Genomic DNA, 26,460 nt, shown 5'->3' on the forward strand with positions numbered 1-26,460 from the left:
GAATCTTTCTTTTGAGCTTTACAATCGGACGCTTTGTGCCCGACTGTCTTGCATTTATGACACTTATACTTAAACGTGTCGCTGCTAGAATTTTCACTCGCGTTTTTGGGTCTCTTCTGCTGCTTTTTGTGATGCTTCTTCGCGTATATTGCATTCGATGAATGGCTACCCGCAATGCCTCTTCTCGCATCAACTTCCTCAGTGATCTTTATACGGAGTGTGTCGAGGGTTGGTAACATGTCTCGTGCCTCGATCGCGCAGCGAAAGTTTTCAAATTCATTTGGCAGACTCAGCAGTAGCAGCATCGAGAGTAGATCTGCGTCGATTTCGACTCCTATTTCGTTTATTTTATCTACAATATCGAAGAACTGATTAAGATGAGCGCGAACATCGCCGTTACCTGGCATTTTTAGCGTAGTTAATTGTCTGAGAAAAGCTGCTTTTCGTCCCTTCGACTGATACGTATCTTTGAGCTTCAGCCACACTTCACGGGATGTGATGCATCCTTTAATTTGCTTCAGCTCGGTCGAGCTAATCGACAACACGATGTCCGATCGTGCCTTAACGTCGTTCTGTTCCCACATTCGCGCCGTGTTTTCTGAGGCCGCGTTACCGGCTATCACTTCGGGTTTCACGCTCGATCCGCTTACGTATTGCCATAAATCATTTTTCACAAGCAATGCTTCCATGAACATTTTCCACGTATCGTAGTTTTCCTTGTTCAACTCGAATCTAGCCACCTGAGCCATTTTTTTTTTGATCGTATTGCGACACTTCACGATTATTTATTCGACTCGTAATGGCGTCGCGTAGAGAGAAAAGAGGAACACGAACTGTTAATCACTATTTTCAGCGGTGACGCCTGGGCCCATAACCTATTGACGTACGGAGGGCAGAGCCATTCGTTGCGCAATGGAAGAGTAGGAAAAAGAACGACGAGAGTTAAGCACAGTAAGGGCACAATACATTTAATATAAGAAAAAGGCAACTCGAGTACAACAATAGTTCGCCATGAGAAAAACGTGTGACAGAGAACACAGAGTGTAAAACTAACATAGATGATTGACTTTAATATCAATTCCTTCGAGATCGACACAGAACGCAGCGCCGCTGCACGAGCGCGAGTCGGAACTTGGTCCGCTCGAATTCAAGCGAGTTCCAACAGATCTCACTTTTGGATTAGGCGTTTTCTTTTTCGCCACCTCGCGGCAAGGCGTGAAACTCGTGGAAATATATGAATATCCATTGAATATCTTTGATAGCTACTTGGTGAATATACACTCACACTCAAAAAAACGGGCTACTAAATTTTAGTAAAATCTTTTAACATCTTTTAATGGCAACAAATCAGCAAAAAATCACGATAATCATTGATATGAAATAAAGCTCAAATTAAACAATCCTCTTAAAAACTGAAAAAGCCAAATTTGAGTTACAAAGAATGTTTTACAAAATGACGGATGCTGAAGATAGACTTTGAGAAATAGAAAACAATTTTTTTTTAAACTGCTGCGTTGCTCAGGAAAATTGGCTCCCTGGTACAAAAATGTTTTTAAGCTTATTTATTTTTTAACAAATCCATATTTTAATAAATTTTCTACGACCTTTTTTGATAAAGTTATACCATTTTGAAGAAAATGTTACAAAATGAAACTTTCCTTGTAAAATCTGCAATTCAGAAACAAATTATCATGGAAAACTTTTTTAAAAAAGGAATTAAAGTGTAACTTGATCCAAGATGCTTCACATAGAGATAGACGGTCAGATTTAAATCTTTCCTCAAAACGATATAACTTTATTAAAAAAGATCGTATAAAATTGACTAAAATATGAATTTATTAGCGTATGGGTATTTATTAAATAAATAAGCTTTTTTAAAAACCCATACATTTTTATACCAGGAAACAAAAATTTTTGTAAAATTTTTGTACCAGATAAAAAAAATTTGTTTCTCATTTCTCAAAGTCTATCTTCAACATCTGTCATTTTAAAATATTTTTTGTAACTCAAATTTTTGTTTTTGCTTTTTAAAAGGAATATTCAAGCTTTAATTTGAGTTTTGTTTCATCATAATACGATGATTTTTCGCTGATTTATTGTTATTGAAAGATGTTAAAAATTTGAAGAAAAAATATGTAATTTGCAATTAACAATTCCATATTTTTTCTTAAAAACAACTATGTGTTTTCTTTACACCAATTGATTACTCTCATTATTTTGTACATAAAAGTATTAAGGTAAGATAATCGAAAAATGAATATTTTACAAGATATTTTACGGTTTATGTAAAATTAAAAAATTATTTCAAGCCTCATAACTCAAAAAGTACTTAACGAAAAGGTACTTAATTAGTGTTTTGGAAAGCTCTCGAGATAAGCTACAAGAATGTGCAAAAATATATAGGGTGTTCCATTTAAAAAAATTGAAGTGACCTTCACGTGACCTTCAAATGACTCTTCAAGGTCAAACCAATGGTACCATCTTATGGCCCCCTCGAAACCATACAACTTTTGTCTGAAACATTTTTGTTTGCTGGGCTTAGTTTTTGAGATATTTTACTGTCCAAGTTAAAATGGGACACCCTGTATATATACAGGGTGTCAGGAAAATTTTGGTCCATACGAAGTAAAGAGGTAGATTGGCTCAAATTAAGAAGGAAGGACTTGTACTGTTTTGTGATATTCGCAATAATTAACGAAAAATTAAATAAAGAATATCGGCCAATCTGCGTGAGTAGAAGCGCGCGGCGACGAGAGTCGTCCCACTGTAATCTTATATTAGGCGCGCGGCGAAGCGATGGCTCTCCGAGACATGATGGTGGCGTGCGATATATCGCAATACCGCGCCGAAAAATGACCCGTCTTTTTAGTGGCGAGAAAATGATGCGCTATCATTTCCACACCACCTTGCGGTAGATAGCATGGTGCGCTTTTTTTATAGTGGTTTCCCCCATAGGCCTATTCCACTCTAAATTTAAATATTTGTGAAAATTGTTCAAAATGCCGTTACTGTACGCTGAATGTATCGTAAATGTAAAAAATTGATGATGACAGTACCTTCACAAAAATTGATCCGTGGTTGAAAATCCCTCGATAAAATGTGTTGCACACATTGGTAATGATACGGGCGTAATCCGTTACACATAAAGCGTGATGTACCGCGTATCACGAAAAACCAAATTCATACCGCACATGACGCACGCTAGTTCCAGGATTTTCATAAAATGCTTCAAGAATCCTTTCTTCATCTCGTACACGAAGACGCACTGCTGGACCGGTTATCTCGATATTATGCACGATATCCAGTTTCACATAATTATTGCACAACGCATAAAATTGTACGTCCACTTGGTTTTCGTGTACGCCCGGAAAATCATTCCACGTAAACTACGGCCGCGCGATAAGTATTTTCTCCCGCTAGCCCGTATGCCACAATCATATCCGTATATTCCTGCAGAGTACACTTCATTTTTACTGTTAATTTACTACGCGAACACAAGATTTTTACTAAAACCGTCTCAGCTCTCGCAAGCTGTTGCCAGAGTGCATACGCCAGCAGCACGCAACTACAGCTGAGCGGACATGTGTTTTAGTGGCGAGGAAATGATGCGCTATCATTTCCACACCACCTTGCGGTAGATAGCATGGTGCGCTTTTAAAAGAATGGGTTATTTTTCGGCGCGGTATTGTGATATATCGCACGCCATCATCATGTCTCGGAGAGCGATCCGCCCACCGCTTCGCCGCGCGCCTAGTATAAGATTACAGTGGGACAACTCTCGTCGCCGCGCGCTTCTACTCACGCAGATTGGCCGATATTCTTTATTTAATTTTTCGTTAATTATTGCGAATATCACAAAACAGTACAAGTCCTTCCTTCTTAATTTGAGCCAATCTACCTCCTTACTTCGTATGGGCTAAAATTTCCCTGACACCCTGTATATATATATATATATATATATGAAATAATTTAATAGCGTATTCTAGAGATAAAATATAATCAAAAGTTCTAATACAACAATATTGAGGCTACAATATACACTCACCCGCAAAAAAAGCGGTACACCTAAAATTTGAGAAAATTTCATCAAATTTTAAATGATCATAACTTGGTAAATAATGATGATAAAAATATGTTTAAAAAAACAAAATGAAGGCTGTAATGTCCACTTTAAGAATATTTAAGTGGCAATTATGCTCAGCCATTGTTTTCAAAATGGCGGATAAGGAAGTGAAAGGATGTAAAATTGATTATTAAAGGATCGAGTTTGGGACGGTGCACGGCGTAAATCAGGTAACGCAGCCCAATGAGACCAAATGCTCGTGAAAGTGTGGAGTGTTATCTTTAAAATGTTTTTTTACCGAGCTCGATACGATGATTTTTCGCTGAGTTATTCCGAATTTAATTAAAAACGCTCTTTTTTCTTCTTCAATTTGCAGCTCAGCGAATAATTATCGTATCGAGCTCGGTAAAAAAGCATTGTAAAGGTGATACTCCACACTTTCACATGCATTTCGTCCCATTGGGCTGCGATACCTGATTCACGCCACGCACTGGAGCAAAGCGGGAACCTTTATTTATCGGTTTTGTATGCTTTCATTTATCCGCTATTTTGAAAAAAAATGGTTGCACATAATTTCAATTTAATTTAGGTGTGTGTGTGTGTGTGCTCGTTTGTATACCACAAGGAAAGGACCCCGTGGTTCGTCAGCTCCACAGTATTTAAAGACTCCAAACCCTCCTTGTGGCGTGTGTGTGTGTGTGTGTGTGTGTGTGTGTGTGTGTGTGTGTGCTCGTTTGTATACCACAAGGATAAGGACCCCGTGGTTCGTCAGCTCCACAGTATTTAAAGACTCCAAACCCTCCTTGTGGCGTGTGTGTGTGTGTGTGTGTGTGTGTGTGCTCGTTTGTATACCACAAGGATAAGGACCCCGTGGTTCGTCAGCTCCACAGTATTTAAAGACTCCAAACCCTCCTTGTGGCGTGTGTGTGTGTGTGTGTGTGTGTGTGTGTGTGTGTGTGTGTGTGTGCTCGTTTGTATACCACAAGGATAAGGACCCCGTGGTTCGTCAGCTCCACAGTATTTAAAGACTCCAAACCCTCCTTGTGGCGTGTGTGTGTGTGTGTGTGTGTGCTCGTTTGTATACCACAAGGATAAGGATCCCGTGGTTCGTCAGCTCCACAGTATTTAAAGACTCCAAACCCTCCTTGTGGCGTGTGTGTGTGTGTGTGTGTGTGTGTACGGGCGCACGCATGTGTGTATTAATAGTGGGTATGACCTCCTCGTGCGCGTATTACCTCATTCATACGATCAGGCATACTCTGTATTAGTCTTTTTATTTCATCCTGCGTAATTGCATCCCATGCATTTTGAAGAACTCTTTGAAGTTCTTGCAGTGACTGAGGTGCAGGTACGTGATTTCGTACTTTCTTGCCGAGATTGTCCCACAAATGCTCAATGGGATTTAAATCCGGACTACTTGCTGGCCAAACAAGTCGATTTATGCCAACTTCATCGAGGAAATCAAACACTCTTCTCGCAGTGTGTGGTCGAGCATTGTCTTGCATAAACAAGAAGTTCTCTCCGATAAAGGGTGCATACGGAACAACATACGGAAGGAGTATGTCTTCCACGTATACATCTGCGTTCATGTTCCTGTCAAAAAAGTGCAAATCTGTATGAGCGTCCGCTGAAATACCTGCCCAAACCATCACAGAGCCTCCATTGTAGCTGTACCTTTCACTTACAGTACAATCTGCAAATCGTTCTCCACGACGACGATAAACTCGTTCTCGTCCATCTGGAGAATAGAGACAAAAACGAGATTCATCGCTAAAGAGTACTTTGCCCCAGTCTGCGTAATTCCAGTCTCTATGCGCAACTGCAAAATTGAGTCGAGCTACGCGATGACGACCTGTAAGAAAAGGTACAGCCGCTGGCCTGCGCGAAAACAGATTTTGTTCCGCTAATCTTCTCCGAACGGTGTCAACGGATACATTGCAATTGTGGACATCCCTTAAATTGTTTCGAATTTGAACAGCTGTTCGATGTCTGTCTCTTAATGAATTTAAAACAATAAATCGGTCATCGTTTTCATTGGTACGTCGAGGGCGCCCAGAACCAGGCCTCCTCTTGAAAGAATTGGTGTCTAAGTACCTGGCATAAGCACGTTGCACAGTTGACACTGACAGATCAAGTGCCTCAGCAACGTATCTTCGACTTCTGCCATCTTCAATTAAAGCAACAACTTGAGCAGCTTTTTCTGGAGTTATCGTTGCCATAATCGAGAAGTAATTTCGAGAAGAAGTAATTAATTATGGTTTCAATAGATGAAGTCGCAAGGAGCAACGCGTCTAGAGAGCTAGCAAATCAATCGCATAACTTGTACTATAGTCTTTCAATGTACCTGGCATAAGCACGTCTCAAACGGAAAAAACATTGAAAGACTATAGTACAAGTTATGCGATTGATTTGCTAGCTCTCTAGACGCGTTGCTCCTTGCGACTTCATCTATTGAAACCATAATTAATTACTTCTTCTCGAAATTACTTCTCGATTATGGCAACGATAACTCCAGAAAAAGCTGCTCAAGTTGTTGCTTTAATTGAAGATGGCAGAAGTCGAAGATACGTTGCTGAGGCACTTGATCTGTCAGTGTCAACTGTGCAACGTGCTTATGCCAGGTACTTAGACACCAATTCTTTCAAGAGGAGGCCTGGTTCTGGGCGCCCTCGACGTACCAATGAAAACGATGACCGATTTATTGTTTTAAATTCATTAAGAGACAGACATCGAACAGCTGTTCAAATTCGAAACAATTTAAGGGATGTCCACAATTGCAATGTATCCGTTGACACCGTTCGGAGAAGATTAGCGGAACAAAATCTGTTTTCGCGCAGGCCAGCGGCTGTACCTTTTCTTACAGGTCGTCATCGCGTAGCTCGACTCAATTTTGCAGTTGCGCATAGAGACTGGAATTACGCAGACTGGGGCAAAGTACTCTTTAGCGATGAATCTCGTTTTTGTCTCTATTCTCCAGATGGACGAGAACGAGTTTATCGTCGTCGTGGAGAACGATTTGCAGATTGTACTGTAAGTGAAAGGTACAGCTACAATGGAGGCTCTGTGATGGTTTGGGCAGGTATTTCAGCGGACGCTCATACAGATTTGCACTTTTTTGACAGGAACATGAACGCAGATGTATACGTGGAAGACATACTCCTTCCGTATGTTGTTCCGTATGCACCCTTTATCGGAGAGAACTTCTTGTTTATGCAAGACAATGCTCGACCACACACTGCGAGAAGAGTGTTTGATTTCCTCGATGAAGTTGGCATAAATCGACTTGTTTGGCCAGCAAGTAGTCCGGATTTAAATCCCATTGAGCATTTGTGGGACAATCTCGGCAAGAAAGTACGAAATCACGTACCTGCACCTCAGTCACTGCAAGAACTTCAAAGAGTTCTTCAAAATGCATGGGATGCAATTACGCAGGATGAAATAAAAAGACTAATACAGAGTATGCCTGATCGTATGAATGAGGTAATACGCGCACGAGGAGGTCATACCCACTATTAATACACACATGCGTGCGTCCGTACACACACACACACACACACACACACGCCACAAGGAGGGTTTGGAGTCTTTAAATACTGTGGAGCTGACGAACCACGGGATCCTTATCCTTGTGGTATACAAACGAGCACACACACACACACACACACGCACACACACACACGCCACAAGGAGGGTTTGGAGTCTTTAAATACTGTGGAGCTGACGAACCACGGGGTCCTTATCCTTGTGGTATACAAACGAGCACACACACACACACACCTAAATTAAATTGAAATTATGTGCAACCATTTTTTTTCAAAATAGCGGATAAATGAAAGCATACAAAACCGATAAATAAAGGTTCCCGCTTTGCTCCAGTGCGTGGCGTGAATCAGGTATCGCAGCCCAATGGGATGAAATGCATGTGAAAGTGTGGAGTATCACCTTTACAATGCTTTTTTACCGAGCTCGATACGATAATTATTCGCTGAGCTGCAAATTGAAGAAGAAAAAAGAGCGTTTTTAATTAAATTCGGAATAACTCAGCGAAAAATCATCGTATCGAGCTCGGTAAAAAAACATTTTAAAGATAACACTCCACACTTTCACGAGCATTTGGTCTCATTGCGTTACCTGATTTACGCCGTGCACCGTCCCAAACTCGATCCTTTAATAATCAATTTTACATCCTTTCACTTCCTTATCCGCCATTTTGAAAACAATGGCTGAGCATAATTGCCACTTAAATATTCTTAAAGTGGACATTACAGCCTTCATTTTGTTTTTTTAAACATATTTTTATCATCATTATTTACCAAGTTATGATCATTTAAAATTTGATGAAATTTTCTCAAATTTTAGGTGTACCGCTTTTTTTGCGGGTGAGTGTAGTTTTCAATTTATAAGCGATCAAAATTTGCGAATAATATCGTGTAAAACTCGCGCACTCAAGCCGGTATCTACACATACACGCGTACTGATCTGTCATATGTTATTGATTTTTTTCAAGTCAGGATATTGATCAATATTTTTGTATTAGAATTTTGGACTATTTTTATCTCTAGAATACGCTATTTAACTATTTCACGGAGGTTGTGAGACACTTTGTATATACAGGATGTCCGTCATATTGTCTGCCAAAAGAACCATAAGTAGATCTCGTTAAACCAAACTAAAAAGTCCTATACCATTTTACAAACAATCATGTAAAATTTCGAGATATTAATTAAAAAAGATCGGCCAATTTGCGTGAGTAAAAACGCGCGGCGAGAAAGACCGTCCCACTGTAACTTGATACTCGGCGCGCGGCGAAGAGGTTGGGCTTACTCACCAACATAACGCTGAAGCGCCGCTTCGCCTAGTATCAAGTTACAATGGGACGACCTTTCTCGTCACGCGTTTATACTCGCACGAATTGGCCGCACGAATCTTTTTTAATTAATATCACGAAATTTTACGTGGTTGTTTGTGTTAGAGGTTTCTTTTATTAAAGAGCAGAGCGTGGTTTAAGTGACTTTTGTCGAAAAACTTTATTATAGACTTTATAAAGACACAATTACATGTGATAGATAGAAACGCGTGACGCTTGCTTCCGCCATCTCAGTGCGCGTGTCCCAGACAAAATAATCCTTTGTATCAGTGTACATTGATTTCTGCTTCATTTCTCACAGTTTGCAAAATAATATAGGACTTTCTAGTCCGGTTTAACAAGATCTACTTATGATTTTTTTTGGCAGATAATACAACGGACACCATGTATATATAAATAATTCGACGATAAAAAGGTATAGATTAATTATTGTTGAAATAATAATTTTATATTTTCAGTTGCGCGCCAAATTACTAGTAACACTAGTAATTTGTTAGTTATAAGAAGGAACTGTGTTCGTTTTTTTTTTTTTTTAGTGACCTCTCTGGTTATTACGTTGTCGCTGGACAGATATCCAAATTCTGAGTTATGTACAATTACTAAATATAAATTAATAAGTTTATACACAAACGTATCAAAATATCTTTAATCTCATCAATTATATATATATGATCTGTGTAAACAATTTTGAATTCACAAGTATGTATTATTATTTGGGCAAAAAAGGAAATAATTAATAGCAATGCATTTTAGTTTGATGTATAAATTTGGTAAGCACACACATATACAAACACACACACGCACACACTCACGCACGCGCGCGCGCACACACACACATACAAACAAAGTGACCGATATAATTGAAAATTATTCGAGATGAGCGTAATTGAATTTTTACAAACAGAAGGTGGAAATCAGAATTAGATTAATCAGATCAGAATAAGATTAATCGCAGATTAGTAAATATTTACGGCCAGTTTTAAGATGAAAAGAAGCATGCATATGGTGCAAAAAATTTATAGCTAACCGAATGGCATAAATTCTTTTCAAATTCAAAGATACTTCGTTTGGTCATCTTTCAATTTATTACATATTTTTGTTGGATACTTTTTTTCGGCTTAAAACATTCTGACATTCATGGCATTGATGTAATAATGGAGAGCAGTTTAATAATTAAGGTACAAATCAAAATCACGTTAAGAGGATGCCGGAGTCCTATATTTTACCGATAAAATGACATATTTTTTTTTGTACCGAAATTTTTTTATTAGTTACACAGAATAATAAATGCTTCTTCATGTAAAAATTTAAATATTTATCTCAGCATTTCACAATTGTGAACATTTTTTTACTATAATTTTCTTATTTAAGAATCATGAAGTACTGCACAAATGTAGTCTTTAATTTTAGTGCTCTAGTCTTTTCTGCATTATATATTTCTTATCATCTTCGTGCAAAATTTTTCAGCCTTCTTAGTGCCGATGTTGCTGTTGCTACACCACTCATTTCTATGGGTGCAATCCTGGGTAAGGTGACTTACATGCAGCTAGTATTTATGGGAATAGTGGAATTGATCATGTTTACTATCAACAAATACATAGGCGAGCATTTATTTATGGTAAGTAAATTTCTAATTTCAGTTATTTGTTTTAACTATTTAAAAAGACATGTAACATTTTTTGTTTCTCCCTTTTATTGCAATAATGTTCTTTTTTGGCGAAAATATATATATAATTTATCCTAAAAAAGATTAATAATAAAATAATAAAATAATAATAAAATTAATATTTATATAAATGTTATATCTTAAGAATTCTGATTAATCCCATATTGTGATATTTCGTGCCTATTAACTTAAAATTCTGTCCATCACAATAAATGACTTTAAATTTTTCGCGCGTTTTCTATGTTCTTCTTCCTACTACTCCTTTTTCTGCGATGGATTACGCTTTGCACACTTCTATTTGTATTTCAAGCACTTATAATGCACTTCCAACACTATTACAATCTATTTCATTAAATTAGACACAATATACATACACAATTTCATACACACACACACATACACACTAGAATGCAGAAAAAAAGTACTTTAATATTATTTTAATGTTTTCTTAATATCATATCCGTTTTGTCTGCAATCTTTAATGATGAATTATAATGCATTAGAAATATTAAGGTATCAAAGGCGATAAGCGCCAAACGCGGGTGATCGTGCGACAGTTTCACAGAAAATTAATTTTTCTGTGAAACTAATATTTGTGCACAGGGCACGGATTTATCTTGGTTAAACCAAGTAAAATTTATAATCTCAATTCGAGATTCTTATAATCCCCTCTTACCCCCCAAAGAAGTTATAGGCGAGAAAAATAACAGGTCTTACTATCTTCTTAATTATAATGCATTAGATTTGTAAATGATTTTTTAAATTCGATAATTTATCTTTCCCCTATTTATTAATTCACTCGAATGAACAAATTATATCACGTTTTTCTCTTTTTTGTTTTGCATTTAAGATCAAGAAAATTACTTGTTGAGCAAAAATATATTTGCAAAAACATTTTTCCTTTTTCCTGCAGTTTTAGTCCTTTCGTTTTTTCTAACTCATATACATGTTTATTTGATTTTTCTTTGTAATGTAAATAATTTATAATTGGTATAGTTGTCAATATATAAATACATTTTTTTCCTAAATACAATTGTATAATGTATTAATACTATATATTAATACAGATTCTTTGACACAATTTTTTCATTTATTGTTTTATATACAGGGTGATTCTAAACAAACATTTGTCTTTAAAATATCGAATTCTTGAGTGAATTCTAAGACGATTTTTCCTTTTGCAAAATTTTATCCGGAGCTTAGTTTTTAAACTATAAAAGAAAATAGTTAACTAATTACGGAACGAGTACGAGAGATAGAAAGGGACGGCGCGATTCACCGTCCGATATAGGCGATTACGTGGGGCGCTCGCCGCGATCAGCTGATTGCTGTACGCGATGAGTATAACAATCTGTGTGTGTGTGTGTGTGTGTGTGTGAGAGAGAGAGAGAGAGAGAGAGAGAGAGAGAGAGAGAGAGAGAGAGAGAGAGAGAGAATAGGTATACACACATGCACGTTAATTCTTTCTCTCTCTCTCTCTCTCTCTCTCATTTTCACTCACTCACTTATTATTTATTCTCATCTTGTAGAGAATCTTCATATTGCTGATAAATAATTACACGTTGATAACAATGAGACGTTTCCCTAATTCATACACATACACTCTGACACACTGTGTTAGACGAAAGCAAAGTTTCTTCTTTTCTTCTATCGTTACTTACGAATTTACTCACGCACTTAATCATCGATGGATAAAATTTACTAACAAATTTATAAACAATTAACGCACTCAATTACTAATCACACACTCGATATAAATTAATTACGAAAACGACTTAAAGAAAGAAACGCGCGCGGTATACTGTTAACGCGTAACAATTATTTATTAGCAGTATGAAGATTCTCGACAAGATAAGAATAAATAATAAGTGAGTGAGTGAGAATGAGAGAGAGAGAGAAAGAATTAACGTGCATGTGTGTATACCTATTCCCTCTCTCTCACACACACACACACACACACACACACACACACACACACACACTGATTGCTATACATCGCGTATAGCAATCAGCTGATCGCGGCGAGCGCCCCACGTAATCGCCTATATCGGATGGTGAATCGCGCCGTCCCTGCCTACCTCTCGTACTCGTTCCGTAATTAGTTAACTATTTTCTCTTATAGTTTAAAAACTAAGCTCCGGACAAAATTTTGCAAAAGGAAAAATCGTCTTAGAATTCACTCAAGAAATCGATATTTTAAAGACAAATGTTTGTTTAGAATCACCCTGTATAATTTGTTCATTTATATACATCTTTATTTTATGCAAATCCTAAAAACAAATTATAAATTATAAAATCCTGCAAATAATTGCTATTATAGTTATATACTAAATTTTTTATTCCAAATTTATTTCTATTCATTGGATTATGCTATTTAAAATGTACCCATACAGCATCGAAAGATTGCAAAAACGTTGCATAGACCTAACATTGAAACATTGTAATATTGCATAGAAGTTGCGAAATGTTTCTGCAATATTACTGCAAGCTTGCAGCAACGTTGAAATGTCCGCCCTCAGAAATATTACAATGTAAGATTGTAGTAATGTTACGGTGCAACGTATTTGCAATATTAAAACATGTTTTGCTACAAATGCAGACCGTTTTAAATTTAATAAATAAACTTTGTAAATATAAAGAAATGTTTAAGAAAGATAGGAAAAAACATTTACCGCCTTTGAAAAAAAACATCTATTAGTGTTTTCTATCAAATGTGTCTTATTAAATATTTATCTTAATAATATACATACAATTATTTTACATACACTCGATACCAGAATATTTTAATACGCGCAATAAATGAATTATTTCCCATTTACCCATTCAATGAAGAAAAATCTGTTTAATATTCGAAATCCCAACGAGGGATCCAGATTATTAAACAAATTGTTTGTTTAATAATCTAGATCCCTTATTAGGATTCAAAATATTAAATAAATCAAGTCAGTTTATCAGAAATTTAACTGACACAAGACAAGAAATATAATTACTACATTAGTCCTTTGTAGGCCTTATATCCACTTTAGATGAAAATTCGAATAAGAGTTAGTTAAGTTTGGTGTCGCCACATATAGCTGCAAGTAAAGAAACACATGTTATACATTTTCACTATGTTAAAATGTTGCTGCAACATTGCCAAAGTAATATTACAAAATAATGTCTGCAATATTTCTGCAGCATTACACTGCTATGTGCAATGTTGTAACATTGCAGCAATGTTGATGCAAGCTTCTGTGCTGTATGGGTAATATGTTTTTAAATATTTTTCTTCATTCACAAGTTTTTAAAAATTGCTTTGAAAGAATAATCCCACACGGAACATGACATCCATTGGAGGTCCATATAATCTCCATACCTTCATGCGACCTCTATCTCCACGGTGGATGTTCAATGGATCTCTAATAGAAATCCATATTATCTTCACGATAGATGTCGTTTGTAAATCCATCATGGATGTCCATTAGACGTCGGTTATGGATGTATGATAGATATGTACACATTTCTCTTAACATAAAGTAAAAATGTAATTTCTAAGTATTATTTAAAATTCTCACCTAGTATTTTAAGAATATATTGAAAATTTGTAGTATTCTATATTTTATTTTTAGCATTTTAAAAATTTTTACACAAAATTTAAATTTTTATTAAAAACTTAATAAATTCTAAATATCTCTATAATTAACAAAATTTTAATACTAAAAAGATTTTCTTTGATAATAAAATTTTTTTACATAATTTATAATATATGTTAATTATTATATTAGAAAATAGAAAACCTTTAATTCTTTAATTAAAACTAAAGATAGCTGAATTTATTATACATAATTGTATTTCGTAAAATTATGATAGCTCTTGTTAATGTAATTATTTTTAAAAAAATAAATAAAATACATTAAATAATTTTTATCTAAACAAATTATGTTTTTTATTAATTATTTTTCCTGATATTTGTAAATATTATTTTTTGTTACTTTATCTTATATCTTACTAATAATTATAGTCAGTGGAAGTAAAATTTCACTGTAAAATCAGTAATCGCGCTAGTTCGTTCGTTTACTGCTATGGTGCGCTCTTTTTCTCGTACTTGAGTTTTAGTCATGAGAATTATATAAAGCTTGCAAAAGGCGACAGATAAAATTAAAAGTATTACTTCGATCTAATTTCTGATAGAGTTTCAATAGAGGAACTTCAGATATTAAATCGATTTTATAAGTCGGACAAGTAAATGTCCGGCCAATAAACGAAAATGATCCGTTCATTATCTATTTAAGATGCATGTTCAATACGCACCTAAATGTAAATAAAATTTTTAATTTTATACAAATTAAATAAATTATAATCTAATATTATTGATTAAAACAGTCAATATTACTAATACTTTTAGTGAAATATTATTACGGAGTGTGTATGAATGCATTATTTTATTAATTTCATGAGAAAGCAAACGTTTAACGAATAAAAGAAGAAAATGTATTTTATTTTAAACGGCTTTTAAACGCTTTTTTTATCAGAAAAGAAATGTATCTCTTAACGTTTTTCAAGTGGACATTTTAACCAATTAGAAACGTTTTCAAGAGTCGGTTATGAAACGTTTCAAAGAAATTTGTGAGATATTTGTGAAACGTTTTTGAAACAAATATGTGCTACCTGGGGCTCTAATTAATGTCTATATGATGTCCATATGACGTTCAGAAACGAATTTTTATAACCTCTAGTTAATGTCTATATGACGTCCATGTGGCATTTATGAATATGTCTAATGGATGTCGAATGGAAGTAAGAAATGCGGAACTGTGGATCTCTAATAGACGTCTATAGGAGGTTGCATGGACATCTAATAGAGGTTTCGAATCTCCATGATGAATGTTTAATGGACATCCATTAGAGGTTTTTGTTCCGTGTGGGATCATAATTTCTCCCATATTTCTTGAATTTTTACTAATTAATTAATGCTATTTATTTTAACCTTTTCAGCCACATATTTTTCTTTATACCCAAAATTTTAGCAAATTCATTTTCTGGGGTTTTTTGTCGCTGAATCCCAATCTGATCAAAATTTTCAATTTCAAAAAATTAGATGGCGGGTCCAATATGGTAAAAAATTATAAATTTTTTTCCCTTAGATTCGGATTTTGTGACCCAAAAATGTCCTCAAAGAGAAAGTTTTAAAAAAATACAATTGTTAGTTTGGATTTAGTTTATTAAATTATATAGAAAGTTTTTTACTTTTTTATTTTTTATAACGTTTTTTTACTTTTTATAAAAAATTATATTTTTTACATAGAATTAATAACAAAAATAATATAGCGGATAATTCTGAAAAAAATCTGAAAAATACTTTAGAGTGTACTAAGTTCGTTCTACAATTGCTCTTTTGATTTTCTTAATAGATTAGTGGAAAATGCATTTCTCCATAAAAATTAATTAATTTTTACTGTTTTTATACATGATATTTTTATAATTAATAATTAATGACTTCATATTTTTAAATTCACTGTCTTGGAATTAATAAACGTAATGTACAAAGAATTATGTGGAAACCTTTATCATTATCATAGATAAATCGATATTGAGAGCAAAAACTTTGTCTTGAAATTTCAAAATCAATTTATCAAGGAGATCTCAAGATTATATCTATCCGCATCCTATAAATAGAATTTGTCAACCTGAGATCTAAATTCTAAATATCTAAAAACAGATTATGGGCTTTTCAAACATAGCAAAAATGATAGTGTCCTTTATTTTTGCTAATGGCCACTCCTAATTACCAAAAATCATCAGGAGTATTACCATATATTATCATATGTATATGGAATCATCATATATATGCATTATGTGTAATCAAACTATACAAAATTCCAAAGCATTTTTTTTACCATGATTATTTTGAAAAAGCTTATATTTATTATTCTTTCTTCGTTTTTTAAAAGTAAACAAATTGTTTCGTTATTATATATAATTTCTTTTTCAGTTTTCCAGCCATTCTATAAATGTTACAAACAAATGCATACGTAATTTAATAAACAAAAACAATTACTTACTCGCATTTCTTCGTTTTAAATGCTAGAAATAATTTTCTAATGTAAACAAATTATAAATTAAACATTATTGTTACGTTTTGAGTTTTAAATAAAGTTTGTTCCGCTTTTGGCTCAAATTATTTAAGAAATTTATAGGATTTGAATCTCGTGTTTTTTCTCTTTCTCTCTCTCTCCCTTTTAATTTAAATTGTTAAATTACTTCCCTCCGAATAATTCGCAAATTTTATAAATTTTTTAACGAAACTCGATCTTTTAAATTAATTTGGATATTTATTAAAAATTAAATCAAAATATTAGCAAATTAGAGCCACAGCGCGATTTAGAGAACAGGAAAGAAACAACACTTCCTTTTTTCTGATTACTCGTATATTTCAAGATAAAAATAATTACATTAACAAAAAACGAATATTTCATCTTTTGATCCCTCTTCAGTACGATGTTAACAATATATATTACAAATTATTATGTGATGACGAATCAAATTATAAAAATTTCCATTCTCAACGCGTTGATGACGTTAAATTGTATTCCGCGCACGGAAAAAAATTTGCTGAAACAATAAGCTATTAAAAATTTTAATAGCCCAGCAAATCTACAGCCGTAATATACGGACAACCAATCTTCTGTGTCACAGTAAGTAAAGTTTCAGAGCTGCAAAAAATTAATGATTATAACTGATAAAATAGGGTAATATAACATAGCAGATTTATTAGTATAGCAAAGACAACTGTTTAGTTAATTCAATCTAAAATATGGCTTTAAATTTCCAACAATGTATATTTGTTGAAGTAACATAGGTTTTTGCTGCTTTACTAAATAAAATTTGATATATTAACAATCTTTATTATGGCAAAGGATTGGTTGTTTTACCAATATAATATAAGCTAAAACAATAATACTTATTAAAAATTTTAATTTATTTGTATTTTTTAGTAAAATATAAGGAATAAAATATAATAAAATATTATATATATATATATATATATATATATATATATATATATATATATATTGGGTTGGCAACTAAGTAATTGCGGTTTTTTTTTATTAAAACCAAAGCTAATTTTTTCATGGAACAAGATAATTTTATTTAATAATATATTGTCCATTTTTATCAATGACCTCTTGCCATCTTTCAGGCAGCATCATAATTCCACGTTCATAAAACTTTTGGCTTTAATCGGCAAAAAACTGAACTAAGTGCGACTTGACATCATCATCATTATTGAAATTTTTACCATTTAAGAAGTTTTGTAAAGCCCGAAACAAATGGTAATCCGATGGTGCAAGGTCAGGACTATACGGTGGATCAAAATTTCCAACCCAAGCTCTCTCAATTTTAGGCGGGTCGCCAAAGATATGTGGAGTCTGGCGTTGTCGTGATGGAAGACGACGCTTTTTCTATTGATCAATTCTGGTCGCTTTTCTTGAATTGCATTGTTCAGTTTGGTTAATTGTTCAATGTACACATCTGAATTGATCGTCCGGTTGCGTGGTAAAATCTCAAAGTAGACAATTCCTTTGTAATCCCACCAAACTGACAACATGACCTTCTTTTGATGAAACCAATTTTGATACTGCCGTTCTTTTAAGGCTTCGTCACCATACACAGAACATAACTTTTTGTGAGCTTTCGTTGCGCTTTTTCCTTTGCGGAAGTAAAAAAGCAAAATATGTCGAAAGTGTTCGTTTTGCTTTTTCATTTTTCAACCGATGTCAAATAAAAACTACACAACTGATCAACAAAATTTTTTCACAGAATGTTAATTGGAATACGAACTGTCAAACAATATGAGTTTGACATTTGAAATACGTGAACATATCCAAAATTCAACTAACACTATCTATCAATGAGATCCGCAATTACTTAGTTGCCAACCCACTATACAGGGTGATTCAAAACAACCTGATGTCTTTGAAATATGATATTCTTGAACGAATTCTAAGACTATTTTTCCTCTTGAAAAATTTTGTCCAAAGCTTAATTTTTGAGTTATAATAGAAAATAGTTGGCTACTCGCGAGTCCGATACAACGGGCAGGCAGGGACGGCGCAACGCGTCACGAGACAAATGCTCTCTCGTTTCCCCAGACAGTCAATTTTATTGCACAATATTTGATCCTTTGAAGTGTATTAAATTACACAGGTCTACAAGGTTTTGTTGTTGGGCAGCTGGGGGTCATTTCCGAAGTAATTTTCTGCGTAGAATCCGAATCCGAGGTCAGAATTGGCCCATCACGTCAGGATTTCGAGATATTTGAGGTTATATACTCGAAAAATGGCTTTTTGGGCTACTTTTGAGGTTATGTACAGGACGCACAAAATTTTTTAGCTCTTTTCTTCTAATTGCATCATTTAGTACTACTCTTTCCCTTCAAAATGAGCTGTCGAATGGTCATCTACGATTTTTCTTTGCAAAGTTACGGCCATTTTAAGATGACATGATGAATTCTAAACCCTGCGCCGTTATAGCTCAATAACCTCATGAGCATCAGCGACCCCAAAAACTCATATATACAGTTTTCAGTCCAGGTTTTCGGGTTTATAGTTCAAAGTTTACAGGTTTAATGTGAATGCTCATGAGGTTGTTGGGCTATAACGGCGCAGGGTTTGGAATTCATCATGTCATCTTAAAATGGCCGTAACTTTGCAAGGAAAAATCGTAGATGACCATTCGACAGCTCATTTTGAAGGGAAAGAGTAGTACTAAATGATGCAATTAGAAGGAAAGAGCTAAAAAATTTTGTGCATCCTGTACATAACCTCAAAAGTAGCCCAAAAAGCCATTTTTCGAGTATATAACCTCAAATATCTCGAAATCCTGACGTGATGGGCCAATTCTGACCTCGGATTCGGATTCTACGCAGAAAATTACTTCGGAAATGACCCCCAGCTGCCCAACAACAATCATGACCCCATTTTTTGTAGACCTGTGTTATTATTGCAGTTTCTACACAATATTTAACAATATTATTACCGTCTAAGAGGGTTATAACGTAACGCTTAAGAATAAAATATTCAAACGCGAAATTACATAAAGTAACAAATAAACTGGAAATGGACGAATGAAAAACAAAATAGTAATTGCAATTTGATTAAATATTCTTATCTTTAAGAAAACTGACGAATTTTATTTCTTTCTGGGGATCGTTTATCTTATAAATAACAGCTTCTAAATTTCACTTGACTTTACACAATAAAAATATTACTATTTTAATAATCTTTATTATTACTTGCAAATATTTACTTCCGCACAAATTAAGACATAAAATTACACGATAAATAGCGATTACAAGTCTCCATTTCTCTCTTTCTCTCTCTCTCTCTCTCAATTATTTTATTCTTTATTTATTATTTTGCGTTTAAGAATGTTATGTTATGTTATGTTATGTTATGTTATGTTTATGTTATGTTTGTTATTATTATTAGTATTTGTCTCGTGACGCGTTGCTCCGTCCCTGCCTGCCCGTTGTATCGGACTCGTGAGTAACCAACTATTTTCTATTATAACTCAAAAATTAAGCTTTGAACAAAATTTTTCAAGAGGAAAAATAGTCTTAGAATTTGTTCAAGAATATCATATTTCAAAAACATCAAGTTGTTTTGAATCACCCTGTATACAGGGTGTCGCAGACCACCCGTATCAGCCGAATATCTGAAAAACTGAGCGCGGCAGACAAAAATATTTCAGACAAAAGTTGTAAGGTTTCAAGTAACGCATTACCTGGCGATATCAGTATGACCTTGAAGAGTGTTGTCAAGGTCACGTAAAGGTCACCTTGAATTCTGTAAATGGAAACCCCAATTTTTTATTGCATATTCTTGTAGCTTATCTCGAGATCTTTCCAAAGCACTATAATATATATATATATATATACACAGGGTGATCCAGAACAAACGTTTGTCTTTAAAAAAATAAATTGTCGAGTCTATTCTAAGACGATTTTCCCTTTATCAAAATTGTCTACGAGGCTTAGTTTTTAAATTATTAAATAAAATAGTTTGCGAATTACGGAACGAGTACAAGAGGTAGACAGGAACGGCGCAACTCACCGTCCGATACAGGCGATCATGTGGGGCGCTCGACGCGATCAGCTGATTGCTGCACACGATGAGTGTAACAATCACTGTGTGTGTGTGTGTGTGTGTGTGTGTGTGTGTGTGTGTGTGTGTGTGCGCGTGCGTGCGCGCGTGCGTGCGTGCGTGCGTGCGTGCGTGCGCGCGCGCGTGTGCGTGTGCGTGTGCGTGTGCGTGTGCGTGTGCGTGTGCGTGTGCGTGTGCGTGTGCGTGTGCGTGTGCGTGTGCGTGTGTGTGTGTGTGTGTGTGTGGTGTATTTATGCACGCGTATCCACACATGCACCGTACTCTCTCTCTTTCTCTCTCTCTCTCTCTCTCCCTCTGTCTCTCTCACTCTCTCACTCACTCACTCACTCACTTATTCTTACCTTAATAATGAAATTCTTCATATTGCTGATAAATAGCAGTGCCCAGTGTGTTGCACGATAGTAATCGTCGTCGACGAGACGTCGTTTCTTCAACACGCAGTCTGACACATCGTCAAATAAGCGAAGTTTTTTCTTTCACTTTCGACACTTTTACAAATTTACTCGCGCACTTAATCACTCACGATTGATAAAAGGAGGAATTTACCAACGGTTACGGTACGAATTTAATAAACGGTTAACGCATTTAATTATTAATTACACACTCGATTAAAGAAACGCGTTAACAGAACGCGATACTCGATGCAAAGCGCGCGACGCGACGACCGACGACAAGCAGGTCAGATTAGTACTAGCGCCTCTAGCGCTGCCAAACATAAACGTGTAGCATTACGCGCATTACTTTCCGTAATTCGCAAACTATTTTATTTAATAATTTAAAAACTAAGCCTCGTAGACAATTTTGGTAAAGGGAAAATCGTTTTAGAATAGACTCGACAATTTATTTTTTTAAAGACAAACGTTTGTTCTGGATCACCCTGTATATATATATATATATGTATATATATATATATATATATATATATATATATATATATATATATATACAGGGTGTCCCATTTTAAAAGTTCCACTAGATTATCTCTTTAGGAAAGCATTTAAGAAAAAAATGTTTCAAACAAAAGTTGTTTGATTCGAAGCGAGACATAAGATGATGCCATTGGTTTGACCTTGTAGAGTCATTTGAAGGTCACATGAAGGTTACCTTGATTTTTTTGAATGGAACATCCTATATATTGTTATATATTTTTATAGTTTATCTGGAGAGCTTTCCAAAACACTATAATTAAGTATTTTTTTATTAAGTACTTTTCGAGTTATGAGGCTTGAAATAATTTCTTAATTTTACATAAATCATAAAATATCTAGTAAAATATTCATTTTTCGATTATCTGACCTTAATACTTTTATGCACAGAACAATGTGAGGAATCAATTGGTGTAAAGAAAACACATAATAGTTTCTAAAAAAAATATGTAATTTGCAATTAACAATTACATATTTTTTCTCAAAAACAACTATGTTTTTTATTTACACTAATTGATTCCTCACATTGTTCTGTGCACAAAAGTATTAAGATAAAATAATCGAAAAATGAATATTTTACTAGATATTATGGTTTATGTAAAATTACGAAATTATTTCAAGCCTGATAACTCGAAAAGTACTGAATGAAAAAATACTTAATTATAGTGTTTTGGAAAGCTCTCGAGAAAAGCTACAAGAATATGTAAAAATATATAGGGTTTTCCATTTAAGAAATTCAAGGTGACCTTCATGTGATATTCAAATGACTCTTCAAGGTCAAACTAATGGCACCATCTTATGTCCCCCTTCGAACCAAACAACTTTTGTTTGAAACATTTTTTTCTTAAATGCTTTCCTAAAGAAATAATCTCGTGGAACTTTTAAAATGGGACATCCTGTATATATATATAAATGATTAGTAGAGTATTATTGGAAAAGTATTTTATTATATCTTATTTTTTTTTTCTTATATTTTAATAAAAAATAGAAATAAATTAAAATTTTTAATAAGTTTTATTGTTTTAGTTTATATTATATTGGTAAAACAACTATATATATAATTATATATAACTATATATATGTGTTATGGTAATTAAAGTAAACATATAAATTAAACATAAATTATACATTTTGTATATTTGTTTTTATTTTTGTCTAAAATTTAAGTAAGAAACAATTACAATCTTTTATTAAGACAATTACAAATAATCCTAGACAATATCAATGAGCAGATTAAAAGAGCAAACTATTAGATATAACTATTTTGTCAAAACTATTAGACAATAATTATTTTATCAGAGAAAATATAAGAGAAAATATTTTATTATTATTTTAACACATAATATAAATCATATGCAAAATACTGTATATTAAATAGCATAACGCATTAAAACATATTTTTCATTAGAAATACTTTTATGAACACTTATTGGAAGAGGATCGATAAGATCTTCAATATTCACATTTGTCTTTAATCCTGAAAATTCTATTTCGTAACCTCGAATATGCTTATTAAATCCTATAGTCAATCCTATCATCAAAATCTCGCAATAAAGTATATATATATATATATATATATATATATATATATATATATATATTACAATATTTTTATATACTATTATAGCATCAATTGAAGCAAATAATGGGCCATATTAGTTTTCGTCAATTATAATAATTAAATTTTTATGAAAACAAGTTCCTTTATACTGAATCCAGTTTGGAATGATTAAATTGGAATTATTCTTAATATCATCAGGCAAAGAAGCTATAATTGCTGTTATCTCAGATTTATTATTATTTTTTATAGGCCCTATTTTTAAAGTTTGATAAATAGAAGTGGAACTTTGAAATCTATAACACATGTGTAATTGATGCTTCACAGCAAATGAAAAAGCTATGTTTTTTTTTACAAGAATTAACAGAAGTCGATTTTTTTAAAAACTTATGTTTTGCTTCAAATTTATAACATGAAAATTGGCTTATAGGTCTTGAATGTTCCATAAAATCAGGATAATGAATAAGTATGTGAAACTTTGGTTTCAGATTATCTTTCGTTATTTGTAGATATAATTTATGATGTTCATTAATAAACACACGTAAAATATTAGAATGACTTTTGTGATTACTTTTGGCCAAAACAAATCAAGAATTTCTCGTAAAAGTCTGTATAATAATGAATCATTAATAGGAACTAAATCACCAATTAAAAGTCCAAAATACTTTACAAAACACAATGTTTGAGTAGCAGTCATTTTTAATGTTAATTAATATCTAAGTACTTTTGTATAATGAAAGGAGGTTCAGATGATTTATCAATGGGTCCATAATGAAACACAGACATTTGACTGTTTAATTGATCAAGAGTAAAGCAGTTACATTCTATGCAGTGTTTGATTATATAACACATATCACATAATGGCAAATTCCTTCAGCAAGATCGTGTATAGAATCTAAAGCAGAGTTTAAAGTTACATGAAAATTGTTTAAGTTATTAAAAATGCTTCTTTCTTTTATTCCTGTTAAAGTTTCATTATTTTTAATTATATCTTGTTCATAATTTTCAGGATTTCGCCAATATGATACATCATCCTTGCATTGCACCTGCATGTTTTGTTTAGAATTTCTACAAATTCTACAATAATGACAAGCATTAAAATTCTCTACATAACCAAAGACTGAATTAATCCCTAAATTATCACCACAAAATTCAGTAGCAAAATATATTGTTTTAGTTTTTCCATCATTAGTTTTAACAAAAATCCTTTCATTTGCTAAAAAATTAAGCTCATCAATTAAAGGAGCAAAAGTTTTCTTATTACCATACATTTTTCTACTAGTACTTTCAAAAATTAATGTAAGAAAAATATTATCCGAAATAAACTGACATTGGAAGGTGGAAGACAAAGTAACATTACATAAACAACACCGAGTTTACCTGATTTCGGACCAAGCGGATTATTTGATTCAAATTCATTAAAATAAAATATTAAGGATACAACAATATCATTTGATCTATAGAATGATAATTTCCGAGCATTGAGAGTCACTGTTTTCGACGTGGCGCTACCAAGTAGCTTATCCGGAATTTCACGTCATGTAAACTTTCGATTAAGATATTTTAAAAACTAAAGACGTAATCAAAAAAATCTAACGACATTTTTATTACGTAATGTGAATATAAGCTTTCGATTGCGACCAGTTTGAATAAAATCGGTGCAGTCAATCCTGAGAAATGATGATCGAATATCAGAATTGTGACATTTTTTGTTTTTCTCCAGGTTCAAACTCACGTACATATGTTCGCACTCACACATGCAAAGCGAGTTTGTTCCTCAAGCGGCGTTCACACCGCTGCATATACGATTATTTCTTCGATATGTACACGCATCGGCAGGAATGGTGTCCCGGTATGCTTGTGTGCTCCTCACACTCACACAAGCGAAGCGCGTATGTACGCGGGCCGGGCAGCGAGAGAGAAAGTGGGGGTAGAGTAGTGGAGGGCATTCCGATGTTGCGCCTTCGCGTACGGCACAAGAGCGAGAGAGAAAACACTATAAGACGTGATACCGAGTTAGAGGTGTCCGATAGCCTCTCTCTCGCTCGACGCTCGAACGAGAGAGTGCGAGCGAGACAGCTATATACCGCGTGGAACACCGCGCTGCTTCTATACGTGTCTCGTGCGCTCTAGTATCGATATACATATTTTCTTTTCTTTCTTTAAGAAATGCGGCTTAACCGCGTGCACTAAAGGTCGGCATTCATTCTATTAAATTAAATAATAATTAAATTATATAAAATGATAAAATTTAATAAAGAATAAATTCTTGACTCACGTGCGCGCTTCGCGTGTGTGCGTATGACGTCGACTGTCCACACATACATACCAGGACACCATTCCTGCCAGTGCTTGTACAATGTTTTAAGAGACAAAATCATATGCGTGCATACGTGTGATATGTATATGTATGTGTGTACGTACTTGTGAGAGATTAATTTATCGTACAGTAATAATTTTCAAAACTATCCCTTCGGGTGGAATTTAATCTCTTAGAAACGGAGCTGTAAAAATACGGAACTTTTGCTGTTAAATAAAATTAAAAGAAAAAATAATTTATCGTACAATTTTTAGTAACAATTTTCAAAAACCATCCCTTATAAAAGCAAATTTAAAAAACCACCCCTTAGGGATGAAATCTAATATTTCAGAAACGGTGCACCACAAAAATATAAAATATGTACTGTTAGTTATGCCTTGTAGAAAGACTAATTAAGTGTATAATAACAATTTTTAAAAACCACCCCTTGAGGGTGAAATCTAATATTTTAGAAACGGTATACCACAAAAATATAAAACCTGTGCCGTTAGTTAAGGTTTCTACAAAGACTAATTTAGCGTATAATGATAATTTTTAAAAACCACCCCTTGGGAGTGAAATCTAATATTTCAGAAACGGTGCACCACAAAAATATAAAATATATACTGTTAGTTATGCCTTGTAGAAAGACTAATTAAGTGTATAATAACAATTTACCGTACTAATTTACCGTACAGTAACAATTTTCATAAATAAAAAAGTATCCCTAAAAATAATTTACAAAAATTTTCCCCAAAAAATAATTTGAAAGGATATAAAATTTTACAAAAAGGTGTGATATCCCTTAAAAAGAAAACCTTATAAAGGTAAAAAAAATACGCCAAGTACATAAAAAATATTCTACCTTGTATGCAACAAAATGTTTAATAAAAAAATCATTTACAGTAATTTTCCCTCACAAAACCATTTTTCTAA

The 26,460-nt window shown here is 33.7% G+C and overlaps 1 protein-coding gene across 11 annotated transcripts in view; it reads left to right on the top strand.

Moving 5' to 3' along the window:
• Rh50 (Rhesus blood group-associated glycoprotein Rh50) overlaps positions 1 to 26,460 on the top strand; it is a 415,396-nt gene that overhangs the window by 193,307 nt on the left and 195,629 nt on the right. For all 11 annotated transcript variants that reach the window (XM_083092852.1, XM_083092847.1, XM_083092854.1 and 8 more), the window contains one exon: positions 10,398 to 10,548. In XM_083092852.1, coding sequence (XP_082948978.1) covers positions 10,398 to 10,548 — 151 coding nt within the window. The remainder of the gene's footprint in view (positions 1 to 10,397; positions 10,549 to 26,460) is intronic.

Source organism: Camponotus vicinus, unplaced genomic scaffold, assembly GCF_025532165.1.
Source record: "Camponotus vicinus isolate PSW18456_S1 unplaced genomic scaffold, iyCamVici1.0 SCAF_3, whole genome shotgun sequence".
Taxonomy (NCBI): Eukaryota; Metazoa; Arthropoda; class Insecta; order Hymenoptera; family Formicidae; genus Camponotus; species Camponotus vicinus.